This window comes from Antennarius striatus, chromosome 2 (assembly GCF_040054535.1).
Source record: "Antennarius striatus isolate MH-2024 chromosome 2, ASM4005453v1, whole genome shotgun sequence".
NCBI classification, from domain to species: domain Eukaryota; kingdom Metazoa; phylum Chordata; class Actinopteri; order Lophiiformes; family Antennariidae; genus Antennarius; species Antennarius striatus.
The window spans coordinates 22,988,623-23,006,615 of NC_090777.1; the positions used below are offsets into that span (position 1 = coordinate 22,988,623).

Here is a 17,993-nt window from a genome sequence, read left to right on the forward strand (position 1 = left end):
CCCTATCTGGCTCCAAATATCCAATTTACAAGTCCCCAAGATGGGTGATCCTCCAACAGGCTGCCGTTTATATCACCGTACCGATCTAGCCTTTGCTCCTTCTAATATCTTCTTCAAATATTGCATCAGAGATATAGCACCTTCATCTTCCCCTTGCGCGCAAATGTGCGTCTACATTTGCGCGTCCCAGCAGACGCAGATGAATCTTCTTCTGTATCTGGTCTATTATTAAAGAGCAACAAGCGCTTTTTTTCCCTAATATTTGTCGTGTGCAGTGCACATGTGTGGACTTCATCATGTGCTCCTACATGCACACAGTCCTACAAAACAGGATCTGGGGGGCAAACTCTGTGCAATTCATAAATTTTGATGCGTGTGAATATTATTCTTCTGCAAGAGAATGAGTACAAAATAGGATTCCAGACTTATTTTGCCATCAATAAACCAGCTGACAAACACAGCAGCACATAAACACACACATATGCACAGATACAGACACACACAGGCGCAGTACAATACTACATCCATCACTGGAGCTCAGGCTGACAGCTTTGTCAAAGTGAGCCGCGGGGGAGAGGAGAACGGCATTGTGGGATTGAGTCCTCCCATCGGACGCTGTACTGACAGGAGAGAAGAAAGAGGAAGGAGAGGAGGAGAGGAAAGGAAAAGGGGGGGAATGTGTCGCACAAAACCAAGTAACTGCAGAGAGAGAGGAAGAGGAAGAGGAAGAGGAAGAGCAGGTTGAGCTGCCAGGGGTGCAGCCCATCAAAAAGAAGCACCTCTCCTGCAGGAGGCTTGTTGACAGAGACCGGCCTCCGGAGCGTCAGACACAAAGCATATTGCAGACCTGGCAGCAGGACTGCAAAACACACACACACACACACACACACACACACACACACACACACACACACACACACACACACACACACACAAAATCCTCCGGAGGTTCTGCCAAACTCGCAGCGAGGCCCCGCTGGAGCACCGAGAGCAACAATGGAGTCGGTGACAATGGCGCACGAGGAGCGTCCGGCAGCCAGACGAAACCACCCGTCAGTCAATCCCAGACCTCTGAACGAAAACCTTCACCTCCACACTTTGAGCTGATCTGTGAACTCAGCTATCGTATATTAAAAAGATAATTATAGACCGCTCTTCACTCTGTGACTGTGGCCCCGTCTCGACACTGAGGAGAGAGGCAAAGGACACAAAAACACAAAAAGAGACGGGGGGAAAGGCGGTGAGACTCGCAGACACTGCCTCCCCCAATTATAGACCAAACACTGCCAATCTATTCACTTTACTCTTCGCCTGGCTCCTGACAAGCCCTGTCGCAATTCCTTCAACCAGCACTCACGCTTCTCCCTGACACTCTCTGAGCTCTAATTAGGCTTGTAAATAATTATTGCAATTAAAGCCTACAATTACGAGAAGTGAAGCACTGCTATTACTTTCACAATAAATGCCATGAGCATTCTGCATAGGTGCAGGGAGGGATCAGACAAACGCTGTGCCATTATGGAGGCAGACAGACAGAGAAAGAGACGGAAAGAGAGAAGGGGGAGTGTGAAGGTAGTTGATGTACTCACAGCTCTTAATTATAGAGCTGATCATTCTGGCAGAACGGCTCCTGGACGGCGTCGTTGGCTCGCCGGATGAACACGAGTGTGAACATACACCCAAAAGATGCAAAGCACATAGAGGAAACGTGAGGAGAAAGGAAGGCTTGACAGAAACTTGTGTTACATTTGCACTCCACGCACGGATACAAATGCATTTGAACTACCTAAACCACTAGGTTTTAAGAAAACTAGGCTCTAAACTAACTAGGTTTTGAATTAACTAGTTTTTGAACTAACTAGGTTATAGACTAACTAGTTTTTGAACTAAGTAACTAACTGACCCACTAGGCTTTGAACTAATTAGGTTCTAAACTAGGTTTTTGAAGTAACTCGCTAGGTTTTTAACTAGCTAGGTTTTGAATTACTTTTTAACATAAACAGTGTATTTATGATGTTATTTAATTATTATTTAAGTTTACTGTGTACGTTTACGCTGTTTATGTTTACACTGTATGTTTGCACTTTTACACCAAAATCCTGCTTAATGTGCTTTCAATTGCCCTTTGGGGACAAATAAGGTTTTTGAATTTGAATTTAGGGCAGCACGGTGGCGCAGTGGGTAGCTCTGTCACCACACAAGAAGGCGGTTTCAGGTTCGAGTCCCGCTCTGTGCAGAGTTTGCATGTTCTCCCTGTGTCTACGTGGGTTCCCTCCAGGTTCTCCGGCTTCCTCCCACCTCCAAAAGCATACACGTCAGGTGAATTGGCCGTTCCAAATTGCTCATAGGAGTGAGAGTGTTGTCTGTGTCTCTGTGTGGCTCCGAGGTGCACTGGCGTCACGCCCAGAGTTTTCCCCACCTCACACCCTATGCCAGCTGGGATAGGCTCCAGCTGAATCGGTCAAGACAATAAATTGATGAATGAATGAATGAATTTGAATTTGCATATTTGAACATGGTTTTACCAGCGCGTGCATCTCAAGTTCAGATAAATATTGATATCTCATGCACAGACTTTTAACTTTGGCTTCGGAGATCTGCGTACGTCTCGAACGGTTTGCACAGATCAGATCACGTTTATTTTTCACGGCGTCCGACTCCACGGCGTGGGCTCACAGCAAATTTGTGAGCCATTCAGTAACTCAATAAAATCTAAGCTTATTAACTGTTATTGTTTAAATGAAATGCTGCAAGGTTGTGGAAGAAAAGCAGATTTGAATGTGCGTGTACATTTTTGTATATCTCCTGTTTCATTTGTGGGTTTGAGATTAATTTCTCTGAATTGCGTTCAGTGCAGAAAGACTAAAACTGGAGCTGAATCGGAGATGAAGGCCACTGTTTCTATACTGAGAGATGCTTTAACCAATTTCAAGGTCTGCTTTTCAGCTCAAGAGGCTTAGAGCGATGATTCTCTGCCTGAAACTGACCGCCTCTAAGTTTTCACCATTCCCCTCAAAGTATTAGTAATTATTTGCGTCTCTTGCTCGCCCACATGCCGCCATTCAATTTCTACTGGAATCCCTCGTGGTTCGATGGCGCATCAAAAAGTGGAGACGCCATGTATAAAAAATGGATTTTTTTCTCTCCTGGGAGGGGGGGTACCTTTGTGGGACCAACAGTCAGCTGGCTAATGGTGGACTGGGAAAAACTGCAGACAGACAGAGACAGGGGTGTCAGGGAGTCTAAGGATCAGGTATCCTTTTCCTCATTATCTCATATTATGTCAGGGGGGCAGTGAGAAACTCCTGCGGGGGTGGAGGTGGGGGTGGTTAAAGGTAGGTGTTAAGGGATGTGCAGACAGGGATGTGATCGTAAAAGCAAGACCCAAACATGTATCACGCATGGGATTCAGGAGTCCGGGGAAACAAAGCCATTCATTGCTTGTTTTCGGTCTGAGTTCACGTCCCGCTAAGTCTATTTGCCTATTCATCGACTTCACAGCTTGTATAGTGCATTACTATGTGCTGACCTTTGAGGGCACTACCCAGTAATGGGAGGGAAGAATGGGGAGGGGGGGTTCACGCTGGGACCTGGGCACACGGGCTTCTATTAATTAACAGCTTGATAGAAGCTGACAGGACGTGTGCTGCTATCAAATAATGAGGTTAGGATTGGCCGATGGTTCCAGGGCACAAAGTCTGATTAACACTAATCCTGGTTTAAGTCAATTAACAATGCCGGCGCTGGGACCGATGCAAATGAGTCGCCTTTGTTAGGTAGACCGGGACGGAGGTGGCGAAGGGACCTCAGCATCCAAATGATGTAAAACATGACTACAACGTAGCTGAAGGTGGGGGAGTGATTATGGGTAACAGGACGAGATGCGACCAGATGGAAGTTATAAAAACATGATTCAGTGGTGGGGCCATCTCCACCCGACCTCCTGCGTGACCCCCCCTCGGGTTTGATGAATAGTCTCGGGTGATCCTTGACCCCCTGACCTCACAAAGCTGGGAGTCAGCACACATAACATATTAAGTGAACACAAATTAAACCACAGAGCACTTCTTTAGTGTCACGGTTTTTAAGCTAAGTGAATATAATATGTCATAAAACCCGCAGACACACAGCAGGGACAGGATAGACATACTGAAAACATAAACTACTACGATGCTGCAGGTTTCACTAATATATATTTAAGGTTTAAGGTGAAGACTGTTGAAGCAAACTACACAAAATTACTGCAAGGAAACACACAAAGCTCACTATTAAGAGAGCCTGAAAAGCGCTTCAGGGAGGAAGGTGTTGTCTCCAGAATGAAAAGCTAAATGGCATCATCAATAACGCTGGATGTGTGTATTGACACGAGAATTTATCCTCATTTGTCCGGATGTCAATATCAAGTAGAAGCTGTCAACAAAATCTGAGAAGAACCTCAGTCCGAGGCTCCAAAGCGGAGGAGGCTTTGAGACCTATGGAACACCTGAGCGAGGAAGTAGCCATGTGATTGATTTAATGGCCTTCAACCCAACCAGACTGACCCTACCGTCGGATCCCAGATAAAGCACGATGGACGATCCAACAGGGCGGGGTCTGCCCTTGTGATGTCGGAAACAGAAGCTAGCTAAACTCCAGCTGTAGTACTCTCTCATGATCGGCCCTGACTGCTCGGCTGGATGCGGTTCACATGTTGGCACATGGCTTCACATGGTTTCCTCACGCATGACCGAAAACCTCTGTTCGGGTCACTTCTCTCCTGTAAACACTGATGTAGTTCATGCCGACTCACATGTTGTTAATCCCACCACCTTGACACAAACCTCATTTATATCTTAACTCACATTTGTGTGACTGAAAACGCAACTGCAAATACGACAGGGGAATAAGAGAACATCTCGGAATTTGTGGGAGAGAAATCTCTCTTTTGCTTTCTTTTCTTTTATTGTATTTTGCAGGCAGAGGGAAGACAAGTACCAGAGAGACTAGTTCAACATTTCAGTGTTTTCGAACCGCATGAAAATGGTGGTAAAAGACTGGAGAGAAGAAAGAAGAACATGGAACCTTACAGATTTTCAAGCTGATGGATTTCTCAAGCTGAAAGCTGGATTGTCCTGCAGGGTAGCCGAGTTGTGGACAGATTGGCGAGGAGCGCAGGGATAAGAGTTCATACTCAAGCCACGGTCTTGTTCGCTGTGCAGCTGCAGGCTAAACCACCCTGGAGAAAGACAGGGGTCAAGAACCGGGGAGGGATCCCTTCGTCGGATGGCCTCGATGGCAGACAAACAAACAATGCGACCAAAGACCGGGTTCATGTGTAGGTACAAGCATCAATCTTTCTGTTCGCCCTGGAGTTGTGACCTTTCTTGAACCTCGTGACCAGATTGTTGCTGCAATCCCAAGAGAAAGGATGCAAGCATTTCCATGGTTAGACTTTCAGAAAGCAGGCCAACACATGGCCTTGACATGACTCAGTCCAATCTAATTGTGTGCAGGATGAAACAGTAAAACTGGGAAACAAAAGACTTCAACCAATGCCGCTGCCAGTGCCAACACCTCAAGTGGAAAGCCTGGCCATGTGCCATCACGCATTCGGTCCCCATTAGCACATGAAACCAGCGTGTCCTACCCACGAAAGCCCTGCATAACGATGAGCTAGTAGCATGTCAGCTAATCTGAGCCTGAACTAGGTGTGAATGAATCCCATTTCCCTCCTGTCTTGATAACCACTGAACCCATTTCCTCCCAATCTAGCCACACCAGTCAAACAAAGGTGATGGTGGAGGTGGGGATAAGCAGAAAACTCTTGGGGAAAGGATGGAGGGGCTGTTTCGAGGGATAACAGGTCGAGAATAGGCCTCATAATAAAAAAAAAAGGGTTAAAAGAAGAAGAAAGAATCCATGCATGGATTTCAAATTTCACAGCTGAGCACCTGGAAGAAATTGCTGGGCTTGGGAAAGAAGGTCTTCTTTTCTTTCCTGATAATCTCTGAGCTGTAATGTTGCAGTTCCTAACATGGAGCCGGGTGGGGGGGGTGGGGGGGGGCAGAACGGGGATGGAGGATGAGGCGGGGGTTTTAATGTTTGCTAAAGAGTCAAGCGTGCATTGGAGAATGACAGCAGCACATGGCTGATTGCCTCCATAGGGGGAGGACTGTGTGTCTCTCCCCCCGTGAAAGACGAGTCTGTTTTACAAGCCAGCTCAGTTTCCCTCAGTTGGTCATGCTAGCAGGAATTTCACACTTATCCTGATAAAGAATTGGCAGTTAGACGGCCAGTATTTCACTATTAAACCTTTTAAGGGCTATTGTGTACTCTTGTGTGCCACAGCCATAAAACATAAAAACCATTGAGCTCCGTTACAAAGTCAACACCTGGCTCTTTTCTTTGGATTTAATGAAGACGTGATGAAAAGGTAACATTTCTCATCTGATTTTTTTTTCCCTTCTCAAAGGTGTTTTCAAAAACCTTTTTCAGGAAGAATTAAGGCAGCGCCACAGGTATCACTTCAAAACCCCTTTCAGATGTTAAATCTCGATTGTTCCCCATGAATAATACATTACAGGCTAGGTTGGGCGTTCTGGCCGATGACCAAAGCGACAGACATAATGCAGTGGCCGGTTCTCAATCGTGTGTGACGAGAGCTGCCGCTGGGCGCCAACAGGCGTAACGGTGCAAAACCACCTCAATGGGAAATGAAAAAGCCTCGTATGAATGTCGATAATGCCGGCACCGCGAGACCCCCATCCCCCCCTTTCCCCGTTCTGTACCGGATTCGTCACCATTGTGCAGCGTGTTGATAACCTCACAACAAAGAGAATGCGGCTGGAGGAGTCACATCACACGTCCCGACTATGACTCGAGCCTCCCTTGAACGCATGAAAACACGCGACTGCAAGGTCGGTTTGAGTTGAGAAGAAACGCGTCAGGACCCTTTGCATCCTGGAAAAAAGGAAACGCAAGAAAGAGAGAAGAACAAGCGGTGGCTAATGAATGAGGGACAGAAAGGAAGAAGACAGGCAGGAGTCGGCGGGGATGAGGCCCGACGCTCATTCACGTCCAACGCAGTGAATTTACATGAACTGGCAAAACCTCCAGCGGGTTAGCGCCGATCCGGACGGCATTCGTACGCTAATACCCTTCTTACCTGCTGTAAGCATCAGTTTGCATGTTTAATAGAACGTTTTGGTACAGTCTAAAACCCCCTGTTAACACACATAGCACGTAGCATGTAGCACGTAGCACATGCCACACCTGCTTCAGTTTGAAATCGGCAGGTTTTGATGCAATATTCAATGCAGGGAGATGTCTTCAAAATTCGAATGATGCAGACGGAGCAGATGGGGGTGGGTGAGCTTGTGTCTTCAAGGCAGCTCGACTGAATCGAAACAGCTCTGACCTTTTTTTTTTTTTTTTTTTATCCTCCCCATGACTGAGTTTTTAGGCTGGATCTGCTACGCCGCCAAAATCACCGGATTATTGGTCTAAATATAGAAGCAGTCACACACACACACATACACACACACACACACATAGGATATTCACAGAGCGTGACTCAAACATACGAGCTGCCAGAAATCCGCACGGCGGCTCCGCTGATTTACCGAAGTCTTAAACATGGTTGGAAGACAGAAATCTCGAAGGGGCTCGTGAAAACCCCGAGATGATGCCACAAGCGAGTTCCTGAGGTTTTTCTACAGAAGGATCAGAGCTGGTATTTACAGATGTCTGAAGATAAATGATGAGACCAAAAAGTGTTATGTATCTCAGAGTTGTCAGCAATGATGCAGCACCCTTCAGGAACACACACACACACACACACACACACACACACACACACACACACACACACACAACCGCTGTTGGAGAAGTCAACCAGCCAGGTCTTTTCATCAGTTCCAGAGGGCTGGCTTGCGCTGGGTCAATCTCACCGCATCATTAATATGGTGGATGCTATTGTCATTACATCCACGAGACAAAAGCGCAGTTTAACGGGGCATCGCCGTGGCTCGAATATGAAATGGGGAGCTATTAAACATGTTTGGAGGTGACGAGGAGAAGGAGGAAGGAGATGATTGGAACCAAAGAGAGCAGAAAGTATTCCGACATGGTGGAACTTGAGGCAGGCAGGGGATTCATCTGAAGAATTTATACATATGCAGGAGGTGTATGTGTGTGTGTGTGTGTGTAACTATACAGTATATGTATATGAAAAGCCTCCAGAAGCTTTACAGAGATTCCTTCAGAATGCTGAATGGGAGGAAGGTGTCTGGAGAGCTGTTACTTTAGTATATTCGCAAATGCGTTTGCATGTATGAAACAGTGTGTGCATGTGTGTGTGTGTGTGTGTGTTGGGGGGCGGGGTACCTGTCTATGTGTTTGTGTTTACAAAGACCTCGCACATCCCACGGTATTTGCCGCAACACACACAGACGGGTGTGAGGACCAGAGTGTAAGACCAGATTTGGAGCACGGCCTCGCCGAGCAAATATCTCTCTCTCTCCTGTTCATTTATTCTCTCTCTCTCTCTCTCTCATTCAGCGTCTACCCATCTCTGCGCTCTCTCTTTCCCGCTGTGCCAAACACAGAAGGCCTCTTTGTTACCCAGCGAAGGAAACGCAACCGGAGCCAAATCAGTCCCGCTCTCCGTTTGATATCATCCCGTCTTTGTTCCCTCAGCCCGCCGTCATGCGGACGGCCTGGAATGGCATCGGCCCGACACATGGGAACAAGCGGAGCTCAGACTAGATCAATCTTGTGACGTCCCCGCTTCAAGTATAGCTGGGGGTGTGAGGGGGGGAGGAGGGTGACGCTGTGGCAAAGTATGAGACAAAGGCCGAAGAGATTGTTCACCCCGAATGCTCGATGTTACCTGGATTCTGAGGGAAGAGGTTTTTATTTATGGAGAACAATAAATGTAGGAAATGTCTATAGTTACATGTAGTTTATGCAAAATTAACATCTAACGGTTAAAGTCACGTGTGTGTGTGTGTGTGTGTGTGTGTGTGTGTGTGTGTGTGTGTCTTGACCCTCCATAGCTCCTACAGAGCAAAACCACAACAAAAGCTGGTTTCATCCTGCAGAACAAATGGAAATAAAGGATTCAGTCATAATATTTGAGACGGACTTTAGCCTCGGTGCAAACTTATCTTCACTCGTTAAATCAATGTCACACCTCCGGAGTCATCGATTCACGACCTCCTTTAAGGACGAGGCAACACCGGCTTTATGGCGACGCAAACCAGAACCACATTAGCGGTGACATCACAGTCACACCGGTTGGAGCGCGGTGCTTGTAGCTCCTCTTCGCTCTTGTCTCAATAACCTCCTCGCACCACGTCGACCTGTAAACTCCGTCCAGGTCACCACTGAATGTATTAAAATCAGAGAAAAGCGAGGGGGCAGCGATCCATCACCTCACGCCGACAGCCCATCTATCTCCAGGGCGGCCGCGCCGCCACCCTCCTCCATAACTGCTCCTTCCTCTCCTCTTCCATCCCATCACCTTTACCCGCTCCTCTCCCCCATTCTGTCCCAGCGTCCTGTCTCCTCCTTCACCCCCCCCCCACCCCCCCCGCCGGCCTCCTTTACCTATTTAGTATGTCGGCTGCGTTGACGGCCATCGGCTGCTTCCCACCCGCCCAGCGATGCTGTGTCACTTCATTAGAAGTGTGAAAGGATGACCTTGCATTCCGTCTCCCCTTTTCTCCCAGCGTCTCTCTTTCGTCTAAGTCATGCGCTCCTCCAGCTGTCCCTCTTCCCCTCATCACTATCCCTCCTCATCCTCCTCCTCAGCCAGTCAGCCGGCGAGTGCCCTTCATCTTCCTCTCTCTCTTTTCGCTCCACTCTCATTCTACATTGTTATTTCCTCGTCTCTCCTCTTCTTCCCTCCCTGCCCTCATTGTTCTACTTCATTATCAAACGCTGTCACAACGTCCCCTGCTGCGCCACCCGGGTTATTTATAGCCGGCAGAAGGTGGTGGTGTTAGTAATGTTGAGAGGTGGGGCCCCATCGGAGCGCACACACACATTCACACTTGTTCGCTGACATTTAAGCACAACACACACACTCATTTCCTCACACACGGTTTGCGTACCTGTCTCTCGGACATGACGTAGAGGTAGTTGCGGTCCAGGGAGAAGGCCATATCTCTCAGGACGGGGCTGCCGTCCTTGATGACCGTTATCGTCTCGTACTGAACTCCGCCGTGAGGAGGTCCGTCGACGCGGATCTGAGAAGCACAGAACACAGAACAGGTCAACCAGCGCTATTTATATCGGCGCGACTGCGAGAAGGAGAAAACAAAGAGTGATTGACGGGAGCAACGTAGGTCAAATCATTTTGGCGAAAAACAATCCGTCATTATCGTTGTAGCTCGGCGCAGACGCCGATGGGTTGGGATCCTCCGAGAGGACGGTTGGAGAACTGAAAACAGGAACTGATTTCTGAACGCATTTTTTAAAAAAATCTGTGACATCATGACACAAGGTGAATGTCAGGGCCCCCTGATTCCATTCTGGATGGGGTTACAACAACTGTTAAGAATTATTTGCTGATATTATTAAACCTTTGTGAAACCTTAGCTCTATTTTCCTTCCGTCTTTCTCCTGATGAATGATGTATTCCTGCAGCAAAGCTTTGAACTCCAGGCCAAGACCACCTAACTGCAAAAACAGTGGGAAAACATATCTAATGACATACGAGCTACGTGACCCAGATAGGGCAACGCCAGCTCTGTTTCTTCTTTATTCGTCTAATCCTGCTGGCTAAAAAAATATATAACCAGGACGGTAAATCTTGCGGGGGGCAGCGCGGGTTATCCTTACGCCGGGTGTGAAAGATGACTCTGTGATGTCACATGTCAGTGGGCCCTCCTTCGCCCATAAAAGCTGATGGCTCTATCATCTGTCCTTCCCCGCCTGCCTCCTTCCAGCAGAGCGTTCATTTATCCATTCAGACGGTGACAGCACTTAAGAGCAGCCGGACTCAACAGAAAGCATCACGGAGGGGAATGTCAAGGTCACATGTCCGTCAAACGGAGATCAGCTGGGACACACACACGCACACGCACACGCACACGCACACATGGCTTTGTGTGTGCAAGTGTGTCAAACTACTTGATGGTCAAGTAAAAGAAATATGATGTAAATCCACCAAAAGCAAAAAAAAAAAACCCCCACAGTGCTTTGCCATCAAAGCTTGAGGGTTGGCTGAGTCCACGACAGCAGGCGGCACCGCTAAGGGCCGGGGCTCCAAGTGGTTGAGCCTTCCACGGATGACCTACGCCTGACCTTGGCAGGCTAATCCAAACACTGAAAATAAGACATATGTGAAAACCATATGTAGGAGGAGGGAGGCAGGAAGTGGGGGCCGTGCCAGTCTTCATCGTGTTACCGACACGCCAGCGCTGAGGGAGACCTCAGCGAATACGTTCATGGTGGACAGCGTCGTCCTTTTCAATAACCGTGCTGGCGTGGGGTCATGTGAGCAGTCTAGCAGGAAGTTCACGTAGGAGATAACCTGACCCCCACCTTTCACCCGAAGGCCGGCAATTCATCTGAATCAGATCTCCATCCGATGGTCTCTCACTGCCGTCCGGGAGCCTCTTTACTCACATCTGACCAGGAGAAGACACGCCCAACACTTTGTGACGCACTAACATGCTCAGGTCACCCTGGGGTTGGGCAAACACCTTTAATCAGGAGGTGTAAACAAAGAGATAAATAATCAATGACCTTGTGTTTCTCGGCCGCTAACGCCGTCTGTTTCTTCTACCTTTGTATATACAGGTCATCCATTTTTTCTCCAACAGCTTCGGCTCATGGGTCAAACAGAGAAAATGAAATCAACACAACTGATATCCCACCCCCACCCCCTCTCCAAGAAGCGCTGAAACAAACTTACGCCCCAGATGTGTTTCACAGAGAGGTGTAGCGCCTCTACGGTGACTGTAAAGCGTGCCACATTCACTCACACACACACACGCAACACTTCACGCTTACAACACGGTACAGGAGTGAGGACGCGGGCAAGGCAGGGGAGGTCTACTCGGAACACTTCGCAGGGCGCCATCACCCCCAGCAGAGGGACATGAAAACCCTGGGACCAAAAATAATTCTGTCAAAAACTCAGTTCTCACGTTCGAAAAGTTCATTTCCTGAGCATCGCTTTACCCTCGCCTCGTCTCTCAGGTGCTCAAACCTATCCCCTCTCTGCCCTTTTTAACCCTGCATTATTTATCAAGTTGGGCGAGCCGGTCGCTAACAGGTTGGATTCAAACCCCGCCATCCCTCAGGCCCTCCTGACAATACCGCTCTTCTATTTCAGGAGAACACATCCACAGGAACGACCTCCTGGCGCCCCCGAGAGCTGCCCTGGGATCGGTCTGGTCTAACACAGTCCCCCCTTTTTCAACACCAGCATCTATTAACCGCCCCTTCTTTCCTTCAACAACCTCTGAGGAACGGGGGAAGAAAGGCGAAGACGAATGCGAGTGGTGAAAAACATTTACCATGCACCCCACGGGCTCCACAGTCCTTGTAGTTAATAAAAAATACATTTTTAAAAAAGCTGCCATAAATATCAGAGAAAAACAGCCAGAAAACAAGAAACAAAGAATGATTGTGGAAGATGCTGGGAGAAACTGAGGACACAAACACATGTCCCCCAGCACCACTGAGTCAGAGGATGTCTAAAGCTGCTGATAAGAACTGGAACACACGCAGAGTCGCCATATTTACTTCCTCAAATTCAAACCACTGGACTAACATTTCACTGCTGTTGACCGTGGCAATGTTTTCAAGCTGCTACATCTCAAAAGTAAATGATTTAAAACGGGAACTTTTCATGTTTCTATGTACCAACTTTGTGTGGCGGTACCTATCGCGCCTAAACGGGGCGGCGAGCAGCGGGGTTTGGCCGGCGGGGGAAGCGGTGGCAGCAGCATCAGAGGCCTCCCCTCGTGGCTACAAGGGCCCGAGCCAGCGGGGCGCTTTTGATCAGACCATGTAAGCACCCTGGAAAAACGTTTGAAGACTGACCAAACTCCGGCTCAAATTGCCCCCTCTCCCTTTCTCTCTCTCTCTCTCTCTCTCCCTCCCTCCTCTCCCTTGGTCTCGCTGGTTTTGAACACCATGCCAGACACTGGATCCCCAACCGTGTAAGGCTGTGTGAAGCAATTTGCTGAGTGAAAAGTGCTGAATAAAGCCGGGGTAAAAGTGCATCAAATGCGGGGCGTCGCAGTGCATTGTGGATGCTGCTGCCCTGAGATAGAAGGAGAATCCCAAAGTACCGGTACCCCCTAAAGAAACCATTCCCAAAATGACCCACTTCTGTGTTGCACCATGAAACGCTGCATGTGGAGCAGCCGAGACGCAAATCGAGTGTTTAAATATAGCATAAGAGGGAAAATAGTCCAGAATAAACACATCTTTAAGAGGCAAAACAGAGCTGAGGGTTGATTTGCTGATTCACTGATTCATTCTTTGCTTTACAAGCTTGTGTTTGTTCAACATTAGCCACTCAATTTTTAAAGAATGCTTCACCTTTAATGGCCACAGCTGCTAACGATTACACCAGAGCTGCTTTCTTTTCAGATTTGGACCGAAGCTATTTTCTAACCTTTGCCTTGAGGGAGGTTAGTATTTCTGAAACAGGACGCACATGTTTACAGGTGTCTGCCAACACCAATACAGATCCATGTGAGAGGTGTACATTATTATATCACCATATGTCAGCTGGCAGAGCAGATTGGAACCCACACATGGGAGCCTTTACCAAAACCACGGAGTACAACCACGCTACGTGCTAACACCTAGTACCAGGATGGGATTAAGTCAAATTGCAGGTCTTCCACCTACACCCTGTTCCAGAATAGTATAATCGGAGCTGATTTTGGGAAGACTCTATGTTTTAAGTCGGATACATGTTGTACTAAGTAGAGGGAGAAGAAAAGAGTCTGCAGCAAACACTGAACTTCCTACGTCTGGCAACTATCTCCCGCATCTACACTAATCCAGTTCAACAGTCTTGGAAGTGATAGGCATTGCCTTTATCTCGGCTGATCCCACACATTGGATTAGACTCCCGGAAAGGCCACCGCCGCCGCAAACGCTCTCTCTCTCTCTCTCTCTCTCTCTCTCTCTCTCTCACTTCGTCTCAGGGCAATAACCCCTCATGGAGACCAAGATGAGGAGTCTCCACCAAGGAAAAGACGGGACTCTGTTTGCCGGTTCATTCCATCAGATAAAGACACGAGTTGGAGGGACTGAAAAATGACAGTCGGGGTTATTTTCCTTCCCTTGAATCAAGGGGTCTAAAGACAGAAGATGTCAAACAGCGAAGTGGCTATAAATAAATCTAACTGCCCTCGAGTTGATAAACCTTATCAGATCAAATATGCCTGATGGGACCATTCTTGGTCTCGGTAAATGGTCTTGAATTTGATGCTGAGATTGGCAGATGCCTCGGCCCGGATGACAGGTGACAGACTGCTGTCGGCATTCTGGGAGCCAGTGAAGCTTGTTAGGAGGGATCCGTGATGTGGGAGGCTTTTGTGAAGGCCAGGTTTTTATTTTTTATTGCAAATCCTTCTGTATCACATATCCAATATTTAAGGTTGAACTCCAGATCTATGGCCAATGCAGTGGTTCAATAAGAAGGCAGGTAATACATCTTTTAACGAGACATAGAAAGGGTGACATTGCCTTGACGGATCCATCGTCCATTCCCCTGACGATGGTTGCAAAAAACACCTTTCATATGGCACACGTGCAACCTATACAGGAACATGCATGAGCATTTACACACACACACACACACACACACACACACACACACACACACACACACACACACACACACACACACACACACACACACACACACACACACACACACACACACACACACACACACACACACACACACACATCCACAGATACAAATCAACTGGCAGAGCAGTGGGTACAAACCAGACTCATGCTTCCTATCTGTTCATTTATCCGTGTAGGAAGCGCGGCGTGAAATGTAGTCGACTGCTTTTGTATTTCTTTACTTCAGGTGGAATGGCTGCAGACTATTCATCTGCGTGTGTGTGTGTGTGTGTGTGTGTGTGTGTGTGTGTTTCTCTCTCTCTCTTTGCCTCTCTCTCTCTCACTTTCTTCCCCTGGCAGAAAACACGGAGGCCCTCTCCGCCTCGATAATGCATCTAATCCATCACTGGTGTCAGGCTGAAGAATTCCGGTGTCAGTGGCGAGCGGCGTGCAGGAAAGTGCTGTGCATATGTGTGTGTGATGGGTGCCAGCAGCCCGGCATGCCCTCTCTTTTGTTCCTGTTCTTGTCGTACAATATAATCTCCTAGAAGGCGTATGTTTGCCTGCTTGCCTATACGCGCTTACGTGCCTTTTCCCGTCGGGCACGCCAAGGCTGAAGAGGTCGCTTGGCAGTGATGGAGGAGAGGATCACGCCGACCGACAAGTAGGGAGTAAAGAAGGGAAAAGGGAAGTAAAATGGATGGTTAATGGTTAAAAAGTAGGAAAAGGAAGTGCAATTCTCTCTAAATTGCGGGAGAGTATTTCTGAAAATGACCCGAGCTATGAATCAATAGAGAGGATGACAAGTTCTGGAATTAAGAAGTCTTTCCTCTGCATAAAGGAACTGTCTCCTGGACATCTTTACTCATCCGACTGGACAGAAATACGAGACACAACACCCGACAAGTAGTCGCCGGGCTCGTCAGCACTGATTTTCAACAAGCATCACATTAAGCCGAGCCCTAACAACCAATCTTACAACAGCCGTCCCCGTAATAGTTCCATCCAAAACTCATTCAATTCCATTTTAGCTCTGCAACACGGCCATTTCTCTCAGTCACATACCGTAACTCACAACCACCGAATATGATTATATCAGCACTTTCCCATGTTTGCCCCCCGAGTCCAAATAGAAACCAGAGACCACGGCATGAATTAGGGGTCTGCGGTGGGATGAGATCAAGCCTCAACTGTAATCAGCCCAAACACACACATATTAAGCCAAGCAGCACAATACAAGGCCTATAGTTAGCTCCAGAACAAGACTAGAGCGCCGGCGATGGACCCGGGCCAAAAAAAGTTCAGAAGGAGCCAGAAATGGAGGGATGTGGTACGAGGGATTTTCTGCTTAGCCCTCAAAATACTGTTTCTACTTGAATAGTGCTAAACCAGTGTTTGGTAACACCAACTAACCGAAGCCGTAAGACGTCCGCCTTTACGTGATGACCCCGCCGAATAAAGAGACAGCTTGAGGAACGCTGATAAAGCGTGATGGATAGATACGAGGAGACGTGTTGAGCAGCGGGGAATGAAAACTGGCGGGAAAGGACTCGACGCCGAGGCTACTCCCCATGGAGACACGCCGGCGTTAACGCTTCAATCCGGGGCGATGAAAACCAGACCTGAATGAAACAAAAACACGCATTCAAACAAAACACACATGTTCTCACGGGCGTGTTTAACAATCACACCTTACGAGCGACAAACACGTCTCGACAAAAGCCTGAAATCTAATAATGGAGATGTCTCTCAAAAGGAAAATAAGTTTCAAAGGTTGAAAGAAGACAGAAAAGCTATAGTTATTTCATAAGAATAAATAAGCAAGGGACAGGCCGATCACACGACAACAAGCAGCGCACAGCCGCAGCACTGATGATAAGTTATTACCGAAGTGTCAAACAGTCTCAACCAGAAGAAAATATCACACCTCCTGTTTTTTCCCTCGGCACGCTTCAAAGTAGATCACAGAGATACGTGAATCGCAAAGCGGCGCAGAGGAGGTTCGGGTGAGGGGAGAATTAGCTCGGATTGTTCCAGCTTCTCCCACGGGATTTGTGAGACTTAAACGTGGAACAAGATTGACAGGGTAAGAATAAGTTGGAGTAAATTACAGGCAGCGGGATTTCAGACAGGAAACGACAATTATAAAAACACTTCAATCAGGTCCACCTTATTATTGTTTTTTTTGTTTTTTTTGTAATGTGTCTGAGCTTTAATGACACCCCCCTCCCCAACTGTATGTTTTCTCGCTGGGGTTAAGGGGTTTCGGATACGTGTCTCCAAGCGGCGGACGAACGTGCCGTTGATGATTGTATTGTTAGGGAGAACGTTGCTCTCTAAAGAAGGAGAAACTGAGGTCACATGACGCAGGAGGCAGAGGGTGGGGCCAACTCTGATAAAACTAGGGGATGATTGACTCCCCCAAGAAAGATTTTTGACCCAGTGGGCAAGCGTCTTTTGACCCGGACTGGGATTCCAGAACAGGGATCAGTCATATGCGGTCAAGATGATCCGCCCTCTTTTACATGACATCACATCGACCCCAGAACGCCAACCGAGGCGCTCGTAGCTCCACGGAGACAGAGGTCACGACCTCTAACCTCCTGCTACTGCTAAACAACAAGCTCCCAGCAGGCTTTGTGCAGCATACGACCCTCTTGGAGGTTTCAGCGGGGGGGGGAGACAGAAGGAAGGAGGGGGTGAGATGGACACCAAGCTGAGAACCTTTAACCTCTGTGGGGCCAACAGAATCTAAGTAGGAGGCGGTGGGGGGGAGGGGAAAGAAAACGGGATGAACTATGAGGGACGGGGGTTATGCAACCAGCGATGTTACCGATGGGGGAGGTGGGGAGGGTGAGGGGGTGGGTGCCCGACCTTATTCACCGAGCGCGAGAAAAGCAGGCCAAAACCCGACGTGTCAAACAAGCGTCGCCATGGTAACACCTCGCCCCCTTGGTCAAGAGATCAGCGGGGAATCAACCGAAAGCGAGCGTTTGCGTGTTTCGTGTGCAGGGAAACATGAAAACTGAGATGTCATGGCTGTTGTCAGCTCAGATTTGATCTTGTTAGGTGAGAGTCCATCTTTTTTTTTCTTTTTTTTTTTTTGTCTCTTGCCTCCGTGGGACTTTCGCTTGTTGGTTTTTCCAAGTGTTAACAAGTGGCGACATCAGGAAAACACCAGG

General features: G+C 48.0%; 1 protein-coding gene across 1 annotated transcript in view; it reads right to left on the minus strand.

Annotated features, from left to right (window-relative positions):
- plxna2 (plexin A2) overlaps positions 1-17,993 on the minus strand; it is a 136,601-nt gene that overhangs the window by 66,594 nt on the left and 52,014 nt on the right. The window contains exon 4 of the mRNA XM_068326421.1: positions 10,095-10,229. Within this exon, the coding sequence (XP_068182522.1) occupies positions 10,095-10,229 (135 nt within the window). The remainder of the gene's footprint in view (positions 1-10,094; positions 10,230-17,993) is intronic.